The 27,444-nt window shown below is 51.4% G+C and overlaps 8 protein-coding genes across 8 annotated transcripts; 4 read left to right on the top strand and 4 right to left on the bottom strand.

Annotated features, from left to right (window-relative positions):
- Window positions 1–173: 173 nt before the first annotated feature.
- Window positions 174–2,171, bottom strand: N0V89_005645 (uncharacterized protein; the record flags this gene model as incomplete). The annotated part of the gene is made up of 3 exons (XM_056214421.1): window positions 174–265; window positions 321–1,665; window positions 1,716–2,171. The coding sequence occupies 3 exons, from the start codon at window positions 2,169–2,171 to the stop codon at window positions 174–176; spliced, it is 1,893 nt and encodes a 630-aa protein (XP_056071688.1).
- A 7,301-nt stretch (window positions 2,172–9,472) lies between these two features.
- Window positions 9,473–10,340, top strand: N0V89_005644 (uncharacterized protein; the record flags this gene model as incomplete). The annotated part of the gene is made up of 3 exons (XM_056214420.1): window positions 9,473–9,661; window positions 9,713–10,094; window positions 10,144–10,340. The coding sequence occupies 3 exons, from the start codon at window positions 9,473–9,475 to the stop codon at window positions 10,338–10,340; spliced, it is 768 nt and encodes a 255-aa protein (XP_056071687.1).
- Window positions 10,341–10,821: 481 nt separating this feature from the next.
- Window positions 10,822–11,820, top strand: N0V89_005643 (uncharacterized protein; the record flags this gene model as incomplete). The annotated part of the gene is made up of 1 exon (XM_056214419.1): window positions 10,822–11,820. One exon carries the CDS (start codon window positions 10,822–10,824, stop codon window positions 11,818–11,820), a length of 999 nt encoding a protein of 332 aa, XP_056071686.1.
- A 2,148-nt stretch (window positions 11,821–13,968) lies between these two features.
- On the bottom strand, window positions 13,969–14,676 carry N0V89_005642 (uncharacterized protein; the record flags this gene model as incomplete). The annotated part of the gene is made up of 2 exons (XM_056214418.1): window positions 13,969–14,605; window positions 14,651–14,676. The coding sequence occupies 2 exons, from the start codon at window positions 14,674–14,676 to the stop codon at window positions 13,969–13,971; spliced, it is 663 nt and encodes a 220-aa protein (XP_056071685.1).
- Window positions 14,677–15,227: 551 nt separating this feature from the next.
- Window positions 15,228–18,033, bottom strand: N0V89_005641 (uncharacterized protein; the record flags this gene model as incomplete). Its single annotated transcript, XM_056214417.1, has 2 exons — window positions 15,228–15,623; window positions 15,787–18,033. The coding sequence occupies 2 exons, from the start codon at window positions 18,031–18,033 to the stop codon at window positions 15,228–15,230; spliced, it is 2,643 nt and encodes an 880-aa protein (XP_056071684.1).
- A 445-nt stretch (window positions 18,034–18,478) lies between these two features.
- Window positions 18,479–20,239, top strand: N0V89_005640 (uncharacterized protein; the record flags this gene model as incomplete). Its single annotated transcript, XM_056214416.1, has 2 exons — window positions 18,479–18,574; window positions 18,716–20,239. The coding sequence occupies 2 exons, from the start codon at window positions 18,479–18,481 to the stop codon at window positions 20,237–20,239; spliced, it is 1,620 nt and encodes a 539-aa protein (XP_056071683.1).
- A 2,008-nt stretch (window positions 20,240–22,247) lies between these two features.
- On the top strand, window positions 22,248–24,692 carry N0V89_005639 (uncharacterized protein; the record flags this gene model as incomplete). Its single annotated transcript, XM_056214415.1, has 2 exons — window positions 22,248–23,767; window positions 23,828–24,692. The coding sequence occupies 2 exons, from the start codon at window positions 22,248–22,250 to the stop codon at window positions 24,690–24,692; spliced, it is 2,385 nt and encodes a 794-aa protein (XP_056071682.1).
- A 628-nt stretch (window positions 24,693–25,320) lies between these two features.
- Window positions 25,321–27,171, bottom strand: N0V89_005638 (uncharacterized protein; the record flags this gene model as incomplete). The annotated part of the gene is made up of 1 exon (XM_056214414.1): window positions 25,321–27,171. The coding sequence occupies one exon, from the start codon at window positions 27,169–27,171 to the stop codon at window positions 25,321–25,323; it is 1,851 nt and encodes a 616-aa protein (XP_056071681.1).
- Between the last annotated feature and the right edge of the window lie 273 nt (window positions 27,172–27,444).

The raw sequence follows: 27,444 nt of genomic DNA, 5'->3' as shown, positions 1-27,444 counted from the left end.
GCTACGATGGGAAGCCGGCGGAGGAAAGACAAAGATTTCACTGCCATGACAAGGCGCGTTAGATGCTGAGAGCATACTACGATTGATGCACGATACACAAATATACTTTTGACCTGGTCGTCAACATGGATGTACCGTTCATGCGATATTCTCTCCGACTTAAAGACCTCGAACTACTGTGCTTTCGACTGCTCGTCAGCCAAGCCTTGCAAGATCACGTCCGTAGCCTTCTCGCTAATCATCATCGTAGGAAGCACCGGGAAACCTGTTAAAGATCAGCTCCAGTATTCTCAACGAACGCTCTTGGGAGGAGAACTTACCACCAGGCACCTTCGGGAACGAACTCGCATCTACAACCCTCAATCCAGTCACTTTTCGCACCTTGAACTCACTATCCAAAACCGCATACCGATCATCATCCGCGCCTATACGAGCGCTACTGGAAGCATGATGACTGTACGCTTGCTCCTTGATATACATCTTCTGCGCGGCCGCCGTGCAATTCTGCTTCCCAATGGTGCCATCACAGGGGTGCTTCTCTTCGAATGGCGCAAGTGAGGTCGGCTCAGACGCATTGACCTTCGACAGCCACGATCTTACCCACTCTACACCCTCATATATGGCCGTTAGATCCTCGTCAGCACCATCCTTAAAGAAATTCAGATTGATGACAGGAACATCTCGCGGATTCGTCGACTGTAGCTCGATGGTTCCAGCTTGGCTTCTCGGGTTCATGTGCACGAGTGCGCATTCGTACTCCTTTGGGCCATAATCTCCAGTGAAATTCTTCTCCGGGATGTTGGGGAAGCCGGGCCAGAACCCCTCGAAAGCAAAATTCCCGCACCACATGTAAATATCACGGATCTTGCCGACGCTGCTCTTAAAGAAGTTTGGGAAGATGTTCTGGCCGACATTGACAGCGCGGTTGGCGAGGGACAGGATGCCAGCTTCGTAGTTGTCGGCGAGCTGTTGGCCTACGCCGGGAAGGTCGGCGATGACGGGTATTCTGAATTTCTCTAATTGTTTGCGGGGGCCGATGCCGGATAAGAGGAGCAGTTGTGGGCTGTTGAAGGCGCCGCCTGAGATGATTACCTCGCGGGAGGCGTAGACCTTGCCGGCTCTACCGGTGGCATTTGCGTTAGAGCGAGGGTCAGCAGAATAGAGAGATTTTCCTTGGAGGTATTCGATGCCAGCAGCCTTCTTTCGAGGAGCGGTGCCAGTGCTCTTGAAGATAACTTTTGTGGCGAGGGTATCGAGCGAGAGGGTTAGTGGGTACTTGTTTTTGGCAACAGTGTCTCGTACGTAGTATCCTGGGGAAGAGCGGCGGCCGTTCGGATTGATGTGGCTGACGCCGCCAAATGGCCCAACAAGATTGTCGCGGTTTGTCTGGTTGCCGTTCATGTCACGCGTTAGTAGGCTGATGGTGTCGGATGCCTTGTAGCCTGCGGCCTGGGCAGCGAGGGTAATCAGCTCTCTCGCGTCCTCGAAACCTGCGTATCCTGAATCTAGCATAGTTGTGTCAAGCCAGCCATTGTGACCGTGTACGTAGGAGCTGTTGTAGTGTGCTTTCTCGAGTTTGACGAGGTATTTGCGCATATTCTCTGCTGACCATGACTCGTCGCCAGTAGTTTCCGCAATACCATTCCAGTCAACGTCATCAGGGTTCTGCATCAGGAAGTCAGTGCCGATTTATGTCTGAATTCGGGAGGTCTGACCATCGTTAGACATCCATTATGCATTGCACAGCCTCCAAGTGTCCCAGCGCGAGGATAGTAAATACCAAGTGGCTTCGCGCCGGTGGGCGGGTCAATACCGACATAGAAACCGCCGTCTGTCCTCCTCCACGTGCGATGGAGGTACCGAGCCTCTCGCGCTGCGTCGTTCGAGTGCTTGACGAAAAAGTCCCATCTCGTCGCGGGATCATTGCCAGCGGCATTGAAATTGACCCATTGCGAAACGTTCAAGTTCTCCGTCTGATCATCTCCAGCTTCAAGGAGGAGCACGGAATGCCCTGCTTTTGCAAGGTTCGCTGCGAGTGGCCCACCTCCAGGGCCAGAACCAACAACGATGTATTCGTAAGTCTTGTTGTTGATATCTGGTGGAGCCGCCGAAGACAGACCATGTAGTGCCAAGCAGGCAAAGCCAAATACAAGGGACAGTAAGGTAGCCATTGCAAGTCGGCTCAGGGAGCAGGTTGACGACCAACGTGGCTTCTCGTAGCCCCAAGCGTCTCTTTTTAAACAAATTTCGCAACTTCAGAGCTTCTGTACCTCCAATCTTTCCATAGTGTGGTGATGCACGTCTTACAGTCCCCTGTATCTTGGGCTGTTCTCGCCATGCCGGTAGATCAATCAAAGACCTTTCAGCCGGGCAGGACCAGCCAATCGCGCCACATGAGCAGATTCTAGTGTTTTCCTTGATGCTTGTTCGTTGTACCGCACATGCGCCGAGAAGAGAGTTTCCTGGATGGATACCCCCCGCTACCTGGGTTGGACTGTCATCGGTGTAGATGCTGTATAGCATTTAGGGCCTGGGGAAAGGTCTCGCAATGCATTCGGTATCGAGATAAGGCAGATGCGCAGCTCTGCACGAATATTAGACGTCAAATCTAAGTTTTATCGATGCTCATATGTCAAGCCACACCGGATCTCGACAGAAGACGCAGAATGTCGCTTGCGGGTACGATTAACCACCTGCAGCCACATGCTGACCGCAGAGTTGATGCATAGATTTGCAACATAACATGGTCGGTCAAGCGGAAGCAGACGACGCAGGTGCTTGTTTATATGGAACAGGTACAGACAGTAAGCTGACATTGAAAGGAGACGAGCATTCCCCCGGCTGGGAAACGTCTGTGACTGATGCGCACACATCGTTTGTATCAAGATTGAACTTTGGTAGCTAATGAACCGGCGGTGGGAGTGAGAGAGAAAACTAGACGCATCAGAAAGGCAGAGTACATGTTCCTTGTGGGATGCACTGGGCGTTGTTGAGCTTTGCGATCCACGGGTCAACACCACTTTTCGCTTCGAGCTTTATTTTGACCTCTATCAGTGCATGTTAAAATCTTGTCCCGGAATCTTTTGCGCTTGGAAACACCGAATACAAGATGACTGCTTGCGTCTGAAGGAGGAGCGAAGGCGATGGTGAGAAGGCTGCCAAGTGTGAAGTGGTGTCTGTTACAAACGCGTGACGTCACCAGCAGCACGTGCTTTGACGCGTATGGCGCGAAACGGGAAAGAACCTTAGAAACGGGGTTTCTCATCGGACACAAGATGTCGTTGAGTGCCCCTTTCTCATTTTGTCTTTACATTGGATGGTCCAAACTTTCCCCTAGTGATGATGTCCGCTAAAGAATCAACGTCACTGCGGCGCAACGGCCGCTTGAATCCACATAACGCTGCAGGCACGAAGACTTACTGCCCACTTGCACGGCCATGCCGTGTGACTGGACGAGTGTAACATTCACTCGCAGCGCACCAATTATTCAGTTCTGTTCGGTTCAGTCAGTCACTACGCAACCCAACCGGCCAATCCTGAAGAACATACCTTCATCGCCTTCCTCGTCGGTCTCTCGGCTCATGGAATTGCCATCCTTGGTCACCCAATCTGCACCTTCGTTCTCCTTTGATCCATCATCAAGAATAGCTCCAGGATTGGTCATGTCTTTTGCGCACTTGTTGCTACACCCGCTGGGACAACCACAATCCGAGCAATTCCCATAGACACTGCACCAGATCGCGAACTTACGTAATTTGTTCGACATTGTGTGTGCATTGCAGTCGAAGTCGCCGTTAGGGAAGTATCTCATTTTTCCATGTGCCTCGTGGCAGGCAGCCTCGGTTGGGTCCTTCGATGGGCCGAATGGCTTGGTCTTGTATCGAAAGCATTTGCAAGCTGCGGTGGTGCAGATGAGGAAGAGGAGACGGAACAAGAGCATCGGCGTGCAGCTGGCTTCGTCGTGAAGCGACGCTTGCAAGTGAGGACCGGTCAGAAAGGATTTGAATACTAGAAACTGATAGTGCAATGATATAGCCGAGACGATCTGGGAGAGTGGGAAGAGCAGACCAGCCGGAGGAAAGTGAAGGCAGTCGGGGACGGAAATGTGTCCTGGAGAACGCTGGTAGCAGATATTGATGTACGACCGCGACTGTAGTTCCCCGCACGTCTCCTGCGTGGACGTACACATAGTTCCAGCGTATTCACACGAAACGAACGGAGGGAGCCAATAACAGAGATACACGCCGGCCTAGTATTACAACGATCGAAAGAAGAAAAGTATTCGTTGTGTCTTTCCGACCGTACCCTTGACGTCGAGACACTACAATCACACGATCTCGGTCGTGGTGGCTAAGTTTATTTTACGATCCATTCTACAGGCATTCCATCGAGTGATCTGGTAGGTCTGTCGGTATGGCCAGCTGTCTCCATATTGGCCAACGACTGACTGCAGAGATCTGGAGATTTACTCGCTGCATGATTACGTTGTCGAAGGACTTGTTCTTTTCTATCGTCCAGTCATGCCGCATCCGTATCGTCCCATTTTCTTACCTTCGCCCACTTGACCACGAGAACTCAAGATGAAGCTGGAGCCCCATCGCGCCTGCCGAAAAGGAATGGGCGTCTAGCAATCCTGAAAATGCCACCTTTGTGACGTATCATCTCATCACACTCTCAACTTCTCCTTTAATTCGGAAGCTCCCACTAGTATCCTCCACCCGCACAAGACAATCAAGATGCGCTACCTAGCGATTTGCTTCTTCCTTCTTGCCCTTCGTCTCGCGTCCCCAATCTCGGCATGTACATGTCGACGCGACGACAAGAACATCGTCCAGACCACCAAGTTCTGCTGTGAGGATAGCGGCCACGGTCGCTTCGATGACAAATTGGGAGACTGCTACGCAAACAGTATCTCGGAGAACCTGCGCTACTTCTGGAACTGTTGCCACGAGTTCGGCACGAAGAGCGACTGCCACTGCTCTTTCGGCTGCAACGACAACAACGACATAAAGGTAAGTCGAGTGGTCCGGTAGTGCAATAAGTGCACTCACTAATTGATTGGCAGGCGGAGTAGCTGAGACCTTGAGGATCGCGTGCTATGGGCTTTATACTGGCGTCATGACCTGGGAGCTGAAAAGCTTGACACTCGGTCTGGGAAGTACGGGGACGGAGATTGTAAGAGGAGGTCATGCGACTTTTCAATTACCTGCAAAGGGGATCCACCACCTGCCACTAAGGTAGCAATCAAATCATCAACTGATCCAATGCCGTTTATTTGGCCAAGGACGGGCGGTGTAATGCTTCGGAATCATGTGGCAGCAGGCTCCGTTGCCGGCCGCACCCCGAAGGTATATTAACCTTCTAATTCCGTGACCTATTTCTGCTATGAGACCCTCACTATCCAACTCCTTGGCCCTACCATCTACGTGATACTTTCATTTGCTGAAACTCCTACCCCAGGAGTGCTAACGAGTCTCCGCACGTGAAACACGCGTTACAGAGCTATCCTAGCTCTGTTCATCCTCAGTTCTACCACGCTAGCTTGCAAATGTTTCAAAGACGGCAAAAACGTGGTGGAGAGGAGCAAATACTGTTGCGTGGACCAGCACGGTACTTGGGATGCCGAAAAGCAGGATTATCTCGCATCCAGCATCTCTGAGACTGTGATGTACTTCGCTACCTATTGCCGAGTAGGAAGGCTCAACGCCAAGAGCGACTGTCATTGTTCTTTCAGGTGCGACAACGTAACCCTTGCCACCAGAAATAAGACAAAAACCTACATTTGCTGATTTCTAGTAGAGCCAACAGCTTGAAGATGGCGTGTTGTAGTGGGGCAAGGACAGGTCGTGGATCTCGGCAAGAGACAAAGCCGTGGACACAACGTGTGAAGGCGGTTACTCCGTCTAGGGTAGGCGGTGGGCGGAATGGACTTGGGAGAATGTGAATAGTATTGGTTGAAAGTGTTTGCAGGCCAGTTCTCAAGGTCCGGGAGGCCTCAACTCACGAGCCCTCTGCGCACAAACGGAAGGTACGATAGGCTTATAAATCTGCTCTCCACATTGTCAGGTCTCTGTACCACTCGAGAAACTCGAGATATATCTTTTCAAATCTACATCTTGCACTGTTCCTCCACAATGACTCTATCAAGCTCCCTCCATCTATACTCGTACAGGGTGCGCTACTCGACGATCTCTACCTTCTTTTCACCCTCCTGACTTCCACAACCATGGCTTGCAAGTGCTCGTGTTCTGGAGACGCCAGCTTCAAAAAGGCCTTGACGGGGCGCTTCTGCAAGCTGACCCACGGCGCCTTCAACCTCGAGGATGTCGACTGCATCGCCACTCTATCAAGAACGACATGTCGGGGTTCTCGCAGTGATGCAAGCGTGTCGGTGGCTGGAGCGACTGCAGGTGTCCTCATGGATGCTAAAGGTATGTTACGCTAGGAGGGGAAAGTAAATGAGTAAATGCTCACGTGCAGCATAGGTGACGGCTTGGAACGGCGTATGACCTAGTACTGGAGACGGCGGTAACCCGCAAGGCGCGCAAACGGAAGGTATCATAGCAATAAGAAATCTCTCACCCCACCATCTTGTCCGGAACCTCTCTCAACACATTCTTAACAACCCACCCATTCAATAACCTTACCTGATCTCGAACCCTCGACGACAGGCCATCGTTTCTCATCTCTACACGAGCAAGATGCGCACTCTAGCTATCATGATGCTTCTCTTCACCTTCATTCTCTTCACCTCCACTACGTCGGCTTGCAAGTGCTGGGCAGGCGGCCACAACGTTGTCGACCAGTCCCAGTACTGCTGCGAGGCCCACGTCCATGGCACCTGGGACGCGGAGAAACAGGACTGTGTCGCTCATAGCATTGCCGAGAAGATGACCAAGTTCAACTATTGCTGCTGGCTTCGGACCGGTGTCGCGGGTAGCGACTGCAAGCACTGAGTATCCTGTTGGATGCTTGAAGGTATGTTCGTTTCCTTGCAAAGCAGATAGTACGCGCTGAATCTGAGTATAGCTGATGGCTTGCGAGGTTCATAGATGACGGCACGAAAGCGACACGAAAGGAGTATTTGGAGCAAACGGCAGTGAATACGCGGGGGACGTGACAAAATATTGATATTGATGGCGTGTGCTGCGGGCATTTACCCAAGCGGGAAAGCACACAGAAGGTTCCATCATTGAATTATACCCCTCATTCGATGTGTGCAACATGAATTGCAACGGGAACTCCTAGCTCGAGTACTTTTCTCAGTGTTATCGCTGACATTCCGTGGAAAGAGCTATCCCGTGATGTATCCAGGAATCTCTTCACACAAAGAAACGCTGCGGCAGATCTTTAACTTCGATTCCCAATGACAAGTACGCGGCAGGTCTGCAGAAGCCATCCGCTAAAACCTTGCCTAGTCATACACCTGAACAAAGACATTCGCTCCGGGTATTCATCTGGCGACAGCAGCGTGCGAAAGCAGCCAGTCGTAGGCACATTGCAAACGCTGGTTCATTCGGTGTTGTTGTCGTCTCGTGTCCTTTTGCCTTAGGCGGGAATGGATCAGTAGTTCGTACGACATGTGGGAGAGGATGCAGGGTTTCGGGCTGAGGTACAACGGTGGACTTACATGCAGAAGCTGTGGCAGCAAGGTATAAGGTCAGGAGCGCAGTGATATGCATTGTGGATTCGGGTACTGATTGTTGGGATTTTGTGTGATCGCGCCTCGAGAAGGATAAAGCGTTTCCAGTCGATTGTGCGAGCGTCAAAGGCAACGTAGTTGTGGGTAGTCGTGGGTATGGCACGGTGTTTGGCGATTGGTTCCTAGGAAATGAAGGCGTACCGCTGCGTGTTCTTGGGTTGAAAGTATACGACTGTAGTCAAGGTGCTGTACCGAAGTAGTGACCACTTGGACAGTGCTCGTTGTAGAAACATCGACGTGCTGAAAGGAATGGACCAGGTGTAGAGCTCGAACCGTGACGGCGGAATTGCAAAGGACGTGGCATGCTTTAGCAGACTGCATGTGGAAATATCTTCGATTACTAGTCGATCGGCAAGTTCAGGAATTCAAACCTCTGATGGGTATAACAAACAGCCCTAATAAAAGACAACATGTCATCATCGACACCACTTTTGCGCCGCTGAACGCCGGAAGAGCTGTCCTCCGTGGTGCCCTAGTGTATCAGTTGCTGTCGCGGTGCAGCCAACGATCGATTTCAAGAATGCTCAACGCTCTTTCCTGCCAAAACCTAAAATTGCATAAACGCAATACTGAGTTCGCTCCTCAAACTGGGATGCCCCATGCTGCGCGCAGCCGTCTCGCAAGCTGAATGTCCTTCTGTTGAATTGTAACACGCTTGGCGTGGATGGCACATAGATTCGCGTCGTGGAACAAGCTAACCAGAAAAGCTTCGGTAGCTTCCTGCAGGGCTGCGACTGCCTGACTCTGCCATCTGTTGGGGCCCTCTTCAGTCGTCACGTTCTGGCAAATTTCTCGAACCTATATGCGCCTGTTAGGATACCATTCGCACGATGCTCAAGGAAGAAGCACTGACCAACCGCTGGAAGGGCGCCTTCATCAACAGAAGTTCGGTGGATTTCTGGTACTTGCGAATCTCCTTCAGCGCAACGGTGCCAGGCTTGTATCGTCGCTTCTGTTTTGGTGCGGGGCCAGGATCGCCAACTGCAGTTTAATGAATAAAGCTATGCGTAAACAATGCATGGTATCGCATACCGCGCGCGGCACCAGACGACCTCCGTGGAGTTCCAGTCTTGTGTGCTGTATTCTTCTTCCGTGCGCTTCCTTGTGAACCCCCAATGGGGCGTGACGGGCGCGCCGTATTCTTCCTGATGAGGCCTTTCGGTGGCATTGCGCGTTATTCGGCGGATTCGGGTCGTATGTTTCAATTTCGAAGCCGTGACAAACGGTGGGAGAAAGGCACACGCGCCGGTTGCTGGGAAACGCGGCAAACGTACGACGCGAGGAAGTCGCGTCAGTTTTCGCAAACGGCGCGCAATTGATCGCAGCTGGGCGCTTTCAGAGATACAGTATGGAGACGTCAAGAATGATGGAGCTGGGGCGAGTGGTTCTGTGGCAATTGCGCATAGTATCACATTCCTGCGGCGTGGAGGGATTCGAGGGACTCGAGAACGAAGGTGGCTGGGTGTGTGGTTGGGAGCTCGGATCCAGTTTAGTGAGTGGTGTGGCGCATGTGTCAGATGTGGCGCACCAGTAGCGCAATCCATGGATCGGAGTTGTTAGTTACGTAGCATCATTCACGGTTGCCGAGCTGCATATACAGATGTAGGTGCGCCTACTCTGTCAACTTGTCTGCCCACCGCCAGCTGTCCTTTCTCCCGCGGGTATCAATACAGAGCAGAAATCCTTTGCTCTACATCTCAACCCCGCTCCCCACGCGACCCGTGGAATCTCCTTGCGCTTCCCGAATACCTACAACATCCCGCCCTCACAATGGCGGACGCACTCGCCGGCGGCGGTATGGTCGGCCAGTTCCCGCTCGAGCAATGGTTCTACGAGATGCCGGTGTGCACACGATGGTGGATGACGGCTGCTTTGAGCGCGAGCTTGCTGGTACAATGCCACATCGTGTCACCCTTCCAGCTGTTCTACAGCTTCCGCACCGTCTTCGTGAGAAGTCAGGTTTGTCCACCCCATATGCAGACAATCAAGCGCACGCTGACCCTCACGCAGTACTGGCGGCTCATAACGACATTCTTCTACTTCGGCCCCTTCAGCCTCGATCTTCTGTACCACATCTTCTTCCTCCAGCGGTACTCGCGCCTCCTCGAGGAGTCGTCTGGTCGATCGCCAGCCCACTTCTCATGGCTTCTTACTTTCGCTTCGACGCTGCTGCTATGCATGGCTCCGTTGTTCTCCATGGCCTTCCTCGGCTCGGCTCTTTCCAGCACACTGGTTTATATCTGGAGTCGCAAGAATCCCGACACCCAACTCAGCTTCTTGGGCATATTCATCTTCAAGGCGCCGTATCTGCCTTGGGTGCTCCTGTGCTTTTCGCTGATCATGCACGGGACGGTGCCCAAGGACGAGATGTGCGGCATTGTCGTGGGTCATAGTACGGTCGTCTTCATACCTATATGGAAGCTTCCGCTAATTTTGTGCAGTCTGGTACTTCTTCAACGATGTATACCCGCCGCTACACAACAATCACAGCCCCCTTGATCCACCTGCCTGGTGGATCCGTCTCTTTGAAGGCCCACCTCCGCCTCCAGAGCCTACGGAGGAGGACCTTACAGACCTGACAGGTCAGCCCGTCGATGGCACCGATGTTGAACCGGAACCCATACCCGCACCACAATAGACGCATCATGATGGATGGCATGGACTTTAGCGTCACGAAAACAATAGACTACGAAGCGCATAATGATGATACCCTATCTTCTTTTTCATAGAGCCACGTGCAGACGAGACATCGCTGTAAATAGCATGCTAGTACACTTCGCATTCACGATTGGTGCCTATCTGTGGCTATAGCCATTTCCGCTCCCAGCGTTGTTTCAGGATGATGGTCCAATCAACAGCTCCAGGGACCTACTCCATTGAGGCGATAACCCGGCTCTCGGTAAAATGCCTGCCTATTCGGGCTAACTCGCCGCTTCATCGCGCCTCTTGTGGAGGGTCTCCGGCACGCTGTGGCAATTGGGAACGATAATTGACGGGGAAGACCGAGTCCTGGATTCAGCCTTGTAATCATACATATACCAACTCATGTTCCTAGATCCAATGTTCTGGGAGTTTCCTCAATTCCACTCCTAGGTCATCACGCAGGCTTCACACCAATCATGGCCCTCCCTAAGGCAACCCTCCTCTCCCTCCTTCCCTTGATAGCTCCTACAATCGCATGGGGTACCCTCGGCCACGACACCGTAGCCTTCATCGCCCAATCCTTCATTTCCAACAAAACCGCCTCCTTTGCCAAAACACTCCTAAACGACTCCTCCGATACCTACCTCGCCAACGTAGCTACATGGGCCGACTCCTACCGCTACACCACCGAAGGCGCCTTCTCTGCGCCTTTGCACTACATCGATGCACTAGACGACCCGCCCGCCTCTTGTGACGTTGACTTTGAACGCGACTGCCCTGAGGAAGGATGTATTGTTTCCGCGATCGCGAATTACACCAACCGTATCACGCCGTCTAACATCTCCATCGCAGAGCGGCAGAAGGCGCTGAAATGGGTGATTCATTTCCTGGGCGATATCCACCAACCACTCCATGTCGAGAATCTTGAGATCGGCGGGAACGGGATTAATGTCACCTTCGATGGGGTAACCACCAACCTGCACCACATCTGGGACTCTAACATGCCTGAGAAACTCATCGGCGGGTACTCTCTCTCGGACGCTCGCACTTGGTCTGAAGAACTTGTTGCGGAGATCCAATCCGGAAAATATGCAAACGCGAGTTCCGCATGGCTGAACGGCATTGATATCAAGGATCCTGTGGCTAGCGCCATGGTCTGGGCCCAGGATGCGAATTCATATGTTTGCACGGCGGTGATCCCGCTGGGGCAGGAGGCGGTTGAGGGGAAGGAGTTGGAGGGTGAGTATTATGATGCTGCTATTCCGGTTATTCAACAGCAGATTGCGAAGGCAGGGGTGAGGTTGGCGGCGTGGTTGAATTTGATCGTTGAGGGGAAGACGAACTCGGGAGGGTATGAGACGAGCGATCAGACTGTGAAAAGAGGCGAGGCTAAACTCAAGGACTGGATGGTCGAGGCGAGGCGCGTCAGGAGGGCGTTTGGGTATAATTGTGGAGCAGAGGGACATAAGCATTAGAGCGGGAAAAGGTGCGATGATGAGATGATGAGATGATGAGTTGATGTGCACGAGATATGCGGTAGATGTCAAAGATTGCAGTGTAGTCAAACTTCGACTTTAGAAAGGTCCGCGTGCGTTCTCGATTGTGCTGCACAAGCAAACAAGCCACCTCTATATGTGCCTTGATCTGGGAAACGCAGCTGCGAATACATCTGGAGATCCGCGGCGAAATGAGCAATAGCCCAGCGACGGCCAATTCCCTTCGGCGGAAACAGCCGAAGTATCTAACTATCTCACTGGTACCAACTATCCAGACAATTCCATCTACACTTCGCATGTCTGAGTCCACTATCGACTTCGTGACATCTTTCTCGATGCCACCGTCACGCGTAACCTGAGAACGCACTTGGTACCGCACAACCCTACTGCTTGGGCTAGCCTTCGCAATCAGATGATACACGTCTACAAACATGGAATTACCCCATCTATGGCGGCACTGGACAGTACTGTCGGGACAGTAGCGATTGGAAAAATTAAGTTGGGATCCAATTGCAGAACGAAAAATGATCAATATTGTACTGTTGAGCCAACAGGATATGCTATAGGGTCACGTCTCCACAAATAGAACCTTACTCCTTCGGGGCATCTTACATGCGAACACATGTTCTATGGAATTGCTCAACAGCGTGTCCACCCCGCCTTCTGACTTAGATACCACTTCAACCCTGTCGAAGTTTTAGATCCCTACGAGCTGTTTTGCGATAAGTTTCGAAACCTTGATTGCGCTTTTGTTCAATAACACGATCTGCGAAGGGTCACGTAATCTACCTATGGTACCTATGGATACAGCATTGGCAAAACCACAGGGCGCGGTAGGCAAGTATGCCATGAGGAAGGGTGAAGGAGATGGGGTCGCCGGTTGGTGCCTGCCGAACCAAGAAACCCCCCCCATCTCGAACCACAGGGGTTGTACATACTCCAGACCGCCAGCACGCATCCTTGCGCTCGATCCAAGACCAGCCTGGTATCAAGCGTAAATCGCATTCTCATAGAGAGCCTGATCCTGCGAAGCGTATCAAATATACTCGAGACAACGCTACTCATCAAGATCCATTCATTGAAGCGATCGTTGCTGCAGTCGGACAATTCCAGCGGGAAGAGAGATCAAAGGAGCGCGAGCTTCAAGACAACATCGAGGACCTCGAAGTACAACTCCAAGAGAACGTCCTGAACAACGCCCAGCTGCAGTCTCAGATAGTGGCGTGCAAGACATCTTGCGCCGAGCCGAACGATAACATGGACGCCAGAAGTGAATGCAATGAATGAGGAGGGCGTTTCAATCGATACCGGTATTGTTCTTTACATGCGTCGAAAACTCACCCACAAGGGCCCGCCTAAGCTTCAGATCAATTGCTGAGTGCGTCCACACGCTATTGGACAGTGGTGGTATGTGTCGAAGGCAGATTATGAGAAGGAGAACAATGTAGCACGCGCCTTTCTGAACCACACGACCTGTATCATGAAGACAACCGCTGGTGTACAGTTATTTGGAGGTGATCGTTGCGCCCGATGCGTGCGTCGAGGACTAGAGTTTTGGGTGTATAGTGAGAAGGCGCAGAAGAAAATTGCTCATGCTGGCCAGAGATGTGCACATTTCGATTCTCAAGATGCGTGCCAAGATGCCGTCGTTGAAGTGACCTTGGTACTGGCGAAGAACATGTGGGAGGCGACCGCGTATAGATGAGATGTGCGACACTTGAACTCTATGCTCAAAATGAGGAACCTTTTAGTCAAGACGAAGCTTTGTTGCACACAAGAACGTCTGGACGAGCTGTTAATAAAGGGAATGAGAACGTGCTGAACAAGTTCAATAATGATGTGGTGGAAGAGCTCACTGATTGTCACGAGACCATTTGAAAGCAACTTGAATGCTTCTTTTCCAACCAAAAGATTACCATACGCTAATTAACAGCTGTTGATTAAGAGATCATGGAGAAGGACTACCCGCCATACCTTGCGAATATATTGCGCAACCACACGTATGTGCCACGATACCTAGGTAGCCCGCAGTGGTCAATACATGAGCTGGATGACTTTCGGACGAGTGATCCCATAGAAAATAAAGAAGGCAATTCTTTTGGAACCGCAAACAGCTTGAGTCTTGTACTAGAGAGTGAAGAGCTCCTCACTCCGATAGGTAAGCCTAGCAGTGACAATCACCCCAGCCTTGACAGCGCCAACCTCCTCACGCACTCCCTGCACCCACTGTTGAACGCACGGCGTCGCTATGCTCCTCAAGTCGTCACGTCCGACATTGCGTAGATGGTGAGGAAGCCGACACACCATTTGCAGGCGAAGAGCTGTGACTGTAGTCGCATCACCCCAGAAAACATACGCCGCTGCAAAATCTCTGATACTTGACATGCTCGTGCCAAGGGGCCGCAAAGCGTTATCAAATGGTAGTGTATCGTGGACAACGACTGAGGTTGTTCCTTGCGGGATCGTCCAATTCACCATCATCCAGGCGACGGTAAAGTGAAATGTGCTGAGTCCGGCGTGGATAGTCTTGGTTTCCTCATGGATCTGACGGCACGTGCGGACCATGGCCAGCCGATACTTTTTGACTTTGTAGCTGTCTTTGTTCTCGTTATAGTAGTTTGCTTTCTTCCAGCTGACCTTGCCGCAAAGGCCGTTGTAGTTCTCGACGCGGTATTCCATACCTGCGAGGACGTGGGCGTAAATCTTATTGCGCAACTCGCCAGGTAGTCGAAGGAAGAGTGACTGTTCCGTATTACGCTTGGAGCTACACCCAGTCAGATCTGTCATCAAGCTATATGGAGGGACATACATAAGTGCTATTAAGTTAGCGCTCATAGTAGGCTTGGTGAGTTGACTGCAGTTGAGGAATTCAACGTGATACACAGGTTGAGGTATAGCAGGCTAATGGAGGCTAGGCGTCTGTACTAGAGATAAGGGCTTTATTATGGCACGGGGTTGGCTTGCGGACATAGCCGTTTATGTCAGTAAGGTGAAAGTTGCCTCAGGTGACGCATAATCAGCACTTGACGGTCGTCATTCTTATCTCAAGCGGCACCGGAGCCGAGGCTGCTGACAATTCATCACAGGAGTCATATTCCCCTTCTTTTGCTCAACGCTTTCGCAATGAGCATGCTGCGGACCGATTAGAGTTTGAGCGAAACTGCTACATCCAGGGGCCATTAGAAGAGCTCGGGATGTATCAGTCCGAATCATGCTCTATCTCGGAGTGCTGAGGTATGTTTCCAGAATCGCCTATTAGTTCCGCCACGATGACGCATATCATAACACTGTTTAGGCCGTATCTTTCCTCTGCAATGTCTCTGGTGTCATTCATTCGATACTGGTACTATGAGCTTAGACGCCTCAAGCCCTACACTACTTGTCATCTAGTCCCAGATAATCAACTGCCAGACGACCTTTTTCTTCTTTAGCATCTGCATCACGCCACTAGGCAACAAATTGCGGTCCACGATGCTCAGCGCGCCAAATCTACGCTTCAGCTCCTCAGCATACAGGTGCATTATCCACTTGTCCTCGCTGAGTAGACTGCTCCAACCCATCTTGTGTGAGTGACCAAGCTCTTCAAACCACGGTGCGACATCGTTGGACAGCTGGATGTCGTTTTCAACGGGCTCGCGCATCAGATCCTCGTAGGCAAGCTTCAGCTCGTAGGAATATGTCTCGCGATGGGCAGTGTACTCCTCAAAGGGGAAGAACGGCTCGTTTGGGAGGCCAGTTTGTCGCGAGCTGTGAAAGCTGGAATCGAAGCGACGTTGTCGGTCCTAAGGTACAGAGTTAGTCTAAGTCAAGTCAAGGAATGCAGTACTACAGCAACAGTCTAAGGTTCTATCGTAGGCTAGCTCGTTTCAACGCGCATACTGAAGTGACCGAACCGTTGACGTGGGTTTTTTTGGCACAGCCAAGTTACACTACTGTTTCGCTTACCATTTCCGAGAGCAACTCAAATGACTCCTGAAGGTCCTTGTATTTCGCTTTCTCAGCTTTGAGGAATTGCGTAATACGGTGCAACGGGTCCTTCATCAACTGATCCTTGAGGACGTAGAATGGGACAAATGGACTCTGCAAACCAAGTCCTCCAAGTTCTTCGAGTGCAAAAAAGAAAGAGTCCGGTATGTCTTTCACATCGAAACGTTGGCGAATTTGTTCGCGCAAGTACTCGGTAACGCTGCCGTTATGCTCTTCGAAGAGATCGCGCTGCATCTCGGCAAATGTGTCTAGTATGGCAATAACATGTCCTTGTCCGAAACAATTGGCTGGTTTACCAAACGCATTCTTGAAGAATTTGGCAACACAGGCATTCCAGATCTGGACCCATCCAATAATGCTTCGGCTTTCTCCAAGTTGTTTTTGGAGCTGACGTACATGTGCGGAAACCTGCTTCAGGTCTAATGTCCAGTCAGCTGACTCCGAAAGCTGCAGCATTCCCATGCAAACCGGTCCCTTCGGTAACTTCGAGGCAACAATCAAGTCCTTGTTACTATCCGAAATATACACGGATCCCGTCTTCTTCATGTTGATATCCAATCCGAGGGTTTTGACGAAATCCTGAATGGTCTCCCAGGCATTGGCACACACCGAAGGTTCACCACACAGCCAGAGGTCGTCGTGGAAACGGATCAGAGTAGTGCTGCAGAGACGGTTCACAGCGACATCCATGCACCACAAAACACTCTCGCCGAACAATTTCTCGAAGGCGTCGGTAATGGGTATACCCCGCTTTCGCGTTCGCACGTTTTGACCAGGAGTTGGGTCCATTCGCAAGGGTGCCTCGGCGAACTTCTTGAAGAACGAGATCCAACCCTCGGGAATGCCCCAAAAGCGAAGCACAGCAAACAGTGTGGAATGGGGAAGGCCAGTCGCATACCATTGCAAATCGGATTGAACGACGGCAACGCTTCCATGAAGCGCGCGTTGGATAATGACATTTGTCGCAACTTGCTGAAGAAGAAGCTGTCGAATGGCCAAACCGCTCTTCTCTTTACCGTTTGACTCAGGATCTCCTCCATAGGGATCAGATCCATGTTCGAGCGACGAGGGCAAAGCAGAGAGGAGGAACGTTTGACGGAAGGTTTCCAATTGCGCACCTGCGACACCCTGATTCGAACGTTGGCACTTGCTGGTGAAATACGCTCGGCGCGACTCTTCCAATCGTGAGGGTTTGTTTGCCGTTTTCCAAAACGTGTCGTCGTACGCTAGACTCGTAAATTGTTGTTTGAGATGTTCACTCCAAGACACTGCAATGTAATGCAAGAAGATAGCCTGCAGGATATCTTGATCCAACATGATGCGATATTTTCCATTGGCTTGTTTTCGCGGCTCGTAGTACATTCCATCATCTGCCTCCCATGACCAGTTGTCCAGATCAGAAAACCGGAGGTTCAAAACATCTGCAATCTCGACAAGTACCACTCCGTTTGTCGAGAAATCTGACAAGGTCGCCTTCGCATCATCGTTGAGAAGATCGTTCGTTAGCAGCGCTCGAATGCATTGCTTTAGGATAGATGGATTAAATGGATTTGCACGCTGCTTAAGCTCGACAGCAAAGCGTGCCACGTTCGCACGCAGGCGACCTAGGATGTTTTCGGCGTGATCGTCGTCGAATAATGAGCCGAGGTAGTTGTCAATCTCGACCTCGTCCGTCTCCGAGGGAGTGAACACAACACTACTGAATTTGTCCTTGAGGTTCTGCAGACTGTACCTTTGGACATGCTCAAACGAGCCATCGAGTTCTTCCTGGCTACATTCTGATGCAGCAATAGGCTTGCCGTCGGTGGATGTCCACTCTGTAAGAAGACGATAGTAAAGATTCGCAAAATGGAAGCGCTCGCTCTCCTGATTAAGCTTTTCACGTATCTTCGTCTCAAAACGATGGAGCATATCCGTTGATACTGAAGGATCGTGTTTCGACTGTTCCAAGTAGCGGTTCATGTTCTGGACTGATTTCTCCTGGTCCTTGTCGAAATACCAGACGCCTTTGTTGCTGAAAGAGAGGTCTTTGAATCCCGAGAGGAGGGCCTCGAGCTTAGCGGACTGATTGTCGGAAGCATCAACATCTTGCAGTAATCTGGCTTTGCCGGCTTCGAAGGCTTTTCTGCGTTTGTCCTGCTCGCGCTTCTTGGTAACGGTGATAGACTGGAGCGTCTGAGTTAGAAAGCTTGAATCATTCGCCATGATTGTAATTGTGTGTTTTAGGCTGTTGAAAGGGTCAAGAGGCGTGAAAATATTCAATAGCTCAAGCAACGCGGTAAGAACGCGCTGGCACGGAATTCTCGTGACTTAAGAAATCGTGACCGGTCAAGGCCAACAGGCAACAGTGACGCTTGAGGCATGGCGGAGCACCGAACACGTTCTCAGTGCTTATAAGCCCTGATCCTGGCGCGTCGGGCGAGTTCAGCAAGTCAATTTAGCGCAAGTACAGAGAGCGATGTGCGAGGTGAAATCGTACGAGAACGTACCTCTACGGCTTTGCGGGAATCGGCGGTCAACGTGTGTCACGTGAGCACGCGGCTGATTACGTCAAAGACCAGCAGTTGGCAACAAGCGGGCCACAATTCTCCACAGCCACCAGCTTACAGCCTCATCGCCCCCAACGCGCCCCTCTCTCGCCAACAAAAACATGGCGCAGCCGCAGGCGCCGGCCATCTACCGGCTTCCGCCCGAGCTTCTGCTGCAGATAGCCGGTCACTTGCGTGCTGAAACCGCTTCTGATCTGGTAAGTGGACTTGCTTCGAGCGCGTCATCGCAAATTAAACACTTTCTACGGCTGCGCTACCGAGGATGCAGCATCATATGACTTTCGAAATCTGCTCACGGCGCTGCAGTGCTCGTCTGCTTTTGCTAATCTGTCCGTTAGGTACATCTTCGCAACCTGTGCTTGGTGTCTAAGAAGCTTTTACCTGTTGCCCAAGAGCAGCTTTACGCAAACGCTGAGCTTCCCAATGCTTGCGGGTGCCACCCTACCGTCAATTCTGCAGTTCAGCTTTTGCGCACGTTACTTGAACGTCCTGAGCTCGCACCGCACGTGAAGAGCCTCCGGTTCTCGGTGGTCCGGCGCAATGTTGGTCGGCTCTACCAAGATGAATACCCCAAGAAAAATCTCGACCTTCCCGCGCTCCGAGATCTGTGCGCTGTACAACTTCACAAGCTAGGCTATGGAGAAGGCCATCCGTGGTCGGCTTCGCTTGGAAACAACGTTGAATCAGCCTACGCAGGCCTCCTGCTCTGCGTTCTCCCTAACCTTACGAAACTACAATATACCGTCAAGGAGCTTCACCGTGGATGCGGAGTTGCAGACCCCAATCCGGCCTTCTTCGGAACATGCTCCCTACCAGCTATCCTCACTGCTACCTTGCAGACGACGCTTCAGGAGTTGTGTACGTCAGACCTGACATTCTTACGCTCCGTTGCTTTCGACAGTCTGAATGTCCTCAATATCACGTCCATCACTGTTCAAACTCTTTTACAGTTGAACGGTCCCAATACATTTCGAGGGACTGCGCAGTTATCGGAACTATGCATTGGGTTGTCGGTGTACCTATTGGACAAGGACTGCATCACCGATGTGCAAGTCAGCTTCCGTGATCTTATCGACGCACTCGGGTGCCATAAGCTTTCCACTCTCAAGGTCAAGCTCGAACATGAGAATTATTGTATTCTTCATAACCCCACATTTGACGTTCAGCTGCTTGTGGATCAGCTGTCTAGTCTCCATTCTACACTCAAAGTTCTAGAAATTGACTTGGATCCGCTAGAAGAGGCTGATGAATGGGACTTCATAGTTATGCGATGCAAGAACATGGGCTCGTCAATGAACAGCTTCACAAACATGGAATGGCTCAAAATTCCGCAAGCGTTCCTCTTCGCTAATCTAGAATCCGAGCACAAGGTTATGCCACAAGATCTTCCAAAGAAGCTTCAGCGCCTTGAGGTTGTCTCCCCGGATCTAGCTATCATTCCCTGGGCTAAACACATTCCCGACGTATCAGAAGAGCTTGAGGACTTACGCGAGATATTCCTTCACTGTCGAGACGAAGTCAATACCCCAGCGTCTATCTTTTCGAAGAAGGTCAAGCCGGTGTGGTCAGAGTTGCTTTTCAGCTGCGGTGTCGCCTGTTACATTGTCGATTTGACGTCCAAGACAACCAAAAGTCTGCCCTCCCTTTATGAAGACGATCCGGGTGAGAGCGACGACGAGGACGACGATTGGGACGACGGTAATGACGAAGAAGGTGAAGATGAGGAGAGTGTCAACAAGCGCGACACCGAAGATTATGATGACGAAAGTGACGAAGATATGCCGGATCTGGAACCTTTTGGAGCGGCCAATGAGCTAGATGACGATACTATCCCCAGTGTGACGATAGACGACATGGACTAAGGGCCGGGGGCGGCTTGAAAACACTACCAGGTTGAACTAGATTTCTTCGTATCAATGCAGTTATCGGAGCTTGCAGATCAAGAAAGATTTATGCTGGAATCGACGCGAGTACTGTTGCTCCAGTGGCATTTGCACGGCTGCATCCACTGTGTCACCCTTTTGGTACATGTCGGAGCTCACGAAGCGACTTGAGAGGCGAAATTTTTTATGAAATAATTGCCAGGCATTTTAGTGTGTCCTAGAGCTTATAGTGTGTAATGGTATGAATGTTCCAACGCCATGATAGCGCTACCTGTGGACGACTATTACTCACGTGAAACCATCCGACTTCAGCTTAGCGCCTACGTTGTGGTAGTACACTTCAGTGTTTCTTGATTCGACAACGTGATACAGGTAACTTCTAAACCTGCATCAGCCGCTCAGCTAAGAAAGAAGAAATCGATCAATTAGACGTCGCGCAGATCATTTCGTCGATGCGGATTTTCAGCTGCGGGGCCACATGCTGACGCAAAGCTCTTGCGCCTGCTCTAGACTCGAACATCGTTTGATCAGGCGACCATAGCTTGCTAGAGCGTGTGATTTCTTGCAGGCAAATTGATGGATGGGCCTTATCTTTTGTAAGACCGTCAAGTCCTCACTGTTTGGCAGGACAGGGATGTGAGTGAGCAGTAAGCACACGAAGTCAACAAGCTTTTCCCGAGCCCAATCCTTCAGGTTAAGGCATGTGGAAACATTTCATGATAATCCGTCATATTCGTAAGAGAATGCTCTCAACAAGCGGTAGGGTAGCACTGTTCGAGTCAGTAGGCGATGTCAGACCAGCGCTCATCCAGGTACCCCTTCTCAATGTCTAGGCCGGTCACTGCGACTTACATCCTGCCACAAATTTCTGCCTACATCATTAGCTGCTAAGAAGCAAGTGGTGTGATTTCGCCTTGTATTAAGAGCGTCGAATCTGACATTTCGTTCCTGCCGTAGCTTCCGAACCAAGTCATTCGTCTTCGTATACCTGTTCCAGCAGAAGCTTATCTATCACGCGCCAAGATAACGATGAGCTGCGTCTTGCATTTTCACCGACATGTTGTCTCAACTTTCACATTATGCCGGTGAGGTTTAGGTTCTGCTGCACGATGTGCAGAGACCCCCAGTGCTTGATTCTCGTATCCGGCACACCACACCCTGGAGGATTCTCGTATACGGCGATCGCTGCACGCGACTGCAAAACAGACGCACATGTACGCCAGATTCGATGAGCACGTGCATGCTATCGTGCTGGCTGTATACAGACGTGTAGTTTGAAGCACACCGTTGCGCACTATTGAGTTCGGTTACGCTATGCAACCAACGATTGTCATTACCACCCGGACTCGGTGTCCTTAGGTCTGCACTACCATACTTAGTATCCTTAGAAGGTACGGACGCTATCCAGACCTTCCATGTTTAGATGTCCTCTTCCGCACTTCAATCTCATCGTTCGCCTACCTAAACGATCGCACGGCCACACAGCCAATCGCAGGGTCTCGTACGCCTACCGGACGCATGACAGAACGCCACATTCGGGTTCCTCTACCTAGTGACGTTCACCATGCTTCAAGCCACTCGTTCCCAACACTAACTTTACGACGCGGACATGCACGATATATTGATTCTGCAGCATGTGCAGATCGGGACGTGCGCCCCGTGGTATAGGCGTGTACGTCGGACGTTGCTATCCGGGCGATTGGATTTTCGAGAAGCGGGTGGGGCGATATCGAGCTGTGACTTTGCGGTGTGAGCATGTCCCTGGGAAGAGGCAACGGGTGAGCTGAAGTGAGATTACAAGGCGGGATGCTTGGATACGATCTAGGCCGCGATCAGCTGGCCGCATACGAAATCCGGAGTGTTTTGGCGGCGCAGCGTGAACCTGAGTAAAACGCCAGGAGAACTATATAATAGTGTCGGTAGAAGCAGTAGTAAATGGTTGCGGATATGCGACATTTGCTTTCGCTTGCGCTGACTCACATTCACTATGTCTGCTTTCTTGTCGCTCCTTTCAGTATGCTTACTTATCCGGACCGTTGCATCGGTCTCGGCACCTATCCTGAGGACCGTATGGACTGCAACGGCCGACTCTTTCAATCAGGGCAATGAACCCCAAAAGGCTATCGATGCTAATCTGAATACCTTCTGGCATTCGCAATTCAACCCCACTGCCGATGCACTCCCGAACTGGATCATAGTTGATATGAAGAACACCTACAACATCCACGCCGTCGGATATCTTCCTCGCCAGGATGGCAGCGCCAATGGACGGATCGGCGGTCACAAAATCGAAGTGAGCACCGATGGAGCGAATTGGAATCTCGCAGCGACCGGAACATATATCAACGATGACATTGTGAAGAAGACGACGTTCATTAGCAGAGCAGCTAGATACGTTCGGATCACCGCAACAACGGAGGCACAACAAGCCGGACTGCAGTGGACTTCGGCGGCAGAAATCAACGTCTACCACGAGGTAACCTATGACTACATTTCTAGGACAGCATGGACTGTTTCAGCCGATAGTCAGGAAACAGTCAGTGAGAACTCCCCTGCACAAAACGCGATAGACGGCAACCCTGCCACCCTATGGCATACGAGGTACAACGGCGGGACCATAGCGCCACTACCGCACTGGTTTCAAATCGATGCTGGCACTCAGATCACTGTTGAAGGATTGAGCTATCTACCTCGAGGCGCCCCGGGAAACGGACGTATTGGGCAATACAGTATTCAAGTGAGTAACGACGGCAACACGTGGACACAGGTCGCGACTGGCATGTGGGTAGACACCGAGGATGAGAAGATTACTCTTTTCGATGCGACGGCTCGTTACTTCAGATTGAATGCTCTTACAGAAGCCGGTAACCGTGGACAATGGACTACAGCGAGGGAGATCAATCTCGTCAGCGGCGAAACTGAAGTCATTCCTGCTGCTCCTGCAGCGTCGAACGGTCTCTGGGTGAATACGGTCGACTTTCCTCTCGTACCAGCGGCGGTTGCCATGCTGCCAAACGGTAAGGTATTGGTTTGGTCATCTTTCGAACGTGACAACTTCGGCGGCTCGAATGGTTTCACCCAAACTGCCATCTACGACCCGGCCACCGGAGAGTCAACCCCACGCGTTGTGACCAATACAAATCACGACATGTTCTGCCCTGGAATCTCGATAGACTTCAACGGTCGCATCGTCGTGAGTGGCGGTAGTAATGCCGCGAAGACTAGCATTTATGATTCTGCAACCGATGCGTGGACTGCTGGGCCGGACATGAATATAGGACGAGGGTATCAGTCTACCGTTACAGTCGGAGACGGTCGCATATTTAATATTGGTGGTAGCTGGAGTGGCGCAGTCGGCAATAAGAACGGCGAGATATATAGTCCCAGCGCGAATACCTGGACGCTGCAGTCGGGCGCATTAGTCTCACCAATGCAGACTCAGGACACAAAGGGACCTTATCGCTCGGACAATCATGGGTGGTTGTTTGCATGGAAGACCGGGACTGTGTAAGTCACCCAATAACCCGACTTGATGCAGAACGTTGCTGACCCGATCTTGACTTGCAGCTTCCAAGCGGGCCCTTCGAAAGGGATGAACTGGTACGACACCAACGGTGCGGGTAGCGTCACTGCCGCAGGTAACCGAGCAGATGATGGCGATGCAATGTGCGGCAACGCTGTGATGTACGATGCCCCTGCCGGTAAGATCCTGACCGCCGGCGGCTCAGCGAACTACGAGGACGACACGGCTCGCTCGAACGCCTACGTCATCACTCTTGGGGCTACAAAGCAGAACCCTCAAGTGACAAAAGTTCCAAACATGGCATTTGCACGAGGCTTTGCGAATGGCGTCGCCCTTCCAGATGGCACAGTCTTCGTGACTGGTGGGCAAAGTTTCGTCAAGCCGTTCACGGACACAACAGCGCATTTGACTCCGGAATTGTTCAATCCTGCGACAAACACATGGACCCAATTGAATCCTATGTCGATTCCTCGAACGTATCACTCGACTGCGTTGCTTCTGCCCGATGCAACCATACTCCAAGGAGGAGGTGGCTTGTGTGGCGGTTGCGGTGTAAACCACTTTGACGCCGAGATCTTCGTTCCTCCATACCTTCTAAATGCTGATGGTTCACGCAAGGCACGGCCGGTCATCAATACTGTAGCAACGACTGTGAGGCTCGGTGCTTCACTCGGCATCACCACAAACTCAGCCGTAACGCGGTTCGCTTTGGTTCGGATCGGCTCGGCTACTCATACCGTGGATACTGACCAACGGCGCATCCCTCTCACACCCGCAGGCAGCGGAACCTCATATACAGTAACAATTCCTAGTGATCCTGGTGTGGCTGTTCCCGGATTTTGGTTTTTGTTCGCACTCAATTCGGCTGGTACCCCGAGTGTTGCGAAGATAGTCAAAGTCACTCCGTAGTGACTGATTCGAGCAAATCTCTTAAGTAATATAATGTAATCGATATTTCTCGTTGTATCAACGATTGGGATACGCAATGCATGATTGACACTATGTGGTGCAGTTGCTGAGCGAGATGCGGGCTCCTGGGCACAGGTCAGATCAAAAATGAGCGTAGAGAAAGCCGCTTCGCAGAAGTTGTGCAAGGATTTCAAGCAGATCATGCAGTAAATCAAGACGCATCGCACAAACGCCATGCAGCTTGCAAGTGTATGAGCCGAGTCAAGCTTCGATTAGATGCGAGCAGATCTCGCGGACCGGTTCGACAGGAAGCTGTGCAGCAAGGCGACGTTCGCCATATTGTATTAAAGTTGTTGTAACTGTTTGGTTGAGGTTGCCTGCGTACTCCAAACAAGAGATGTATACAGAGAAGCCGTGGTCGAAAATCTTTTGATGTCCAAAATCACGATTTACCGAGGATCTCGGATCCTCCTGTCCCTAGCAAGTTTTAGGCGTCCGCAATATCGAGGTAGGCCCATACGGCCGTATAAGAATAACAGTCATTCACATGCTATTGAGGTCTAAGGAAGCTGACGACATCTGGAAACAGCAGCCGTCCGCACTGCGTAGCTGCTTTCCAACCCCGCCTTTAGGCAAGCGCCACCCCCGTCAGATCACCAAGCTCAGAAAACATAACTTTCTTCTCCCTCGTCTCAACATTGACTTCGTACACTCCACCCGCGAGATCCGTCACATAACATACGCCATTTTCCTTGTCTAGCGCCAACCCGATCGCTTCATGTAGTCTGGTAGCCAGCACTTCTCTTTCCCTCCTCGGGCCATCTAGCCTCGACCGGTTCAGTGAGTTACCAGTGGGCGGGTCTCCCCGATCCGTCCAGTACAACGTCGCATTCTCCTCATCAATCTCAAGATCAATCGGCTCCGGTAGCTCGCCAAATACCATCTCGCAATCGGCCGGTTCGTCTATCCGAGCGCGGAATATGCGACCCATCTTGCCCTTGGGCGCACCTTTCTGGCTCCAGTAGAAGAAGCCACGCGTTTCGTCGACTGTGATGCCGACGCACCAGCGGCACTGTGGATGAGCTTCTTCCGAAGATGCGGTATCGACTAGGATCTCGATGGCCGTGCCGTCAAGGTTGCTGCGGCAAACTTTCATCCCTTCACGGTCGCACCAGTAGATTTTGCGGCTGAGAGGTGCAAAAGTGATCTGTTTCGGAGTATGCACGCCGGGTGTGCCTGGGGCCACAATGACCTCACGATGAGAGCCATCGAGTCGTGCACGTTCAATGGAGCCGGAGTTGCCGCTGAGGGATGTGCCCATGTTCGTCCAGTACATGTACTCGCGATCGCTGTCAATGGCGATGCCGTCCGGGAGAGCGGCCATATTGTCGACGATAGTGTGCAAGTCTGAACCATTCGTATTACAGCTTTGTATGCGGCCACAAGCGTTTGGGAGCTGTGATAGATTGGTGTCGAGGATGAACAACTTTTTGGTTTCAGTCTCCGTTTCGAACTCGGTTCCCTTTTCTTTCCGAAAGTTCAGGAGCTGCACTATCTCGTCGTCCCTTCGCCTAGATAAGTCGATATAGTTCCGGCCGTTGACAGCGTCCAGCGTACCAGCCACCCACTTATTCTTCAGCTCGTCGTCTACCACCGGATGATCTTGGGCCCACCACGTCGTCAACGGCTGCAGTAGATGATTTGCCATGTGCTCGACTCCACCCTCGCCACCAGCCAGATGCATCAGTGTGCTGGGACCCATAACGCCCCATCTCAGTCCAGGCCCAAATGCCATGGCATCATCAATGTCCTTCACAGTGCATATGTCGTTCCGAACAATGTGAAATATTTCACGGAAAATTGCCGCCTGCAAACGATTTGCGATATGGCCCGGGACTTCTTTCTGCAAATAGATTGGCTTCCTTCCCACGTTCTCGTAGAATCCGAGGGACCTGTTGATGGTGGATCTTGACGTGAACCGACCGCCCACAACTTCGACCAGAGGAATGAGGTGCGGAGGGTTGAATGGATGGCCGACAACGCAGCGCTCTGGTTTCGATTCCGTGGGCATGCCCTCTTGGATGTCGGAGCACAGCAATCCACTTGAGCTGGTTGCGATAATAACATCTTCTGCAACGTGTCTCGCAATATCTGTGAATAGATTTTGCTTGAACTCCAGTCTCTCGGGTCCATTTTCCTGCACAAAGTCGGCGTTGCTAAGTGCTTCCTGCAGGTTGGTCGTGAAGGCGATGTCGTCCGCCTTTGCCGAGGAGTTCTTGAGAAGGCCCAACGATTTGAGAGTAGGGAGGGCGGTCGATACGATCGTGCGAAGGAATATTTCAGTCGAAGGATTTATGTCGTAAACAGTGACAGTCAGGTCCTGGGCAAGGAAGAGAGCTGCCCACGAGGCACCGATTGAGCCACAACCTATGATGGCAACATTCCTGATCTCCCGATCAGAGGATGTAGCATGTGGCATATCTCGATTACAGAGTTGTGTAGGAAATTATCCAAGGTAAGGATCCTCGAAATGAGGCAGTGCTGATACAAAAGGAAATGCTCTTCTAGATGGCATTGTTTCCATGGCTTACCCATCTCTATATACGCCCCAAGCTACTTGCGTATTATACCCACAACAACAACAACTTTGCGACAGCCTCGCACGAAGTTCTTTCCGATGAGATCACCCTGTCGGGGATTTCTCGTAGCTACGTGGTCGGTGGAGATCGGCCGGTGCGAAGCTCTCGGAGTC

The sequence above is a fragment of the Didymosphaeria variabile genome (assembly GCF_027946475.1).
Source record: "Didymosphaeria variabile strain IMI 356815 chromosome Unknown scaffold_4, whole genome shotgun sequence".
Taxonomy (NCBI): Eukaryota; Fungi; Ascomycota; class Dothideomycetes; order Pleosporales; family Didymosphaeriaceae; genus Didymosphaeria; species Didymosphaeria variabile.
The sequence above is the reverse complement of the archived record's forward strand: the minus strand, read 5'-3'. Positions and strand labels throughout refer to the sequence as shown.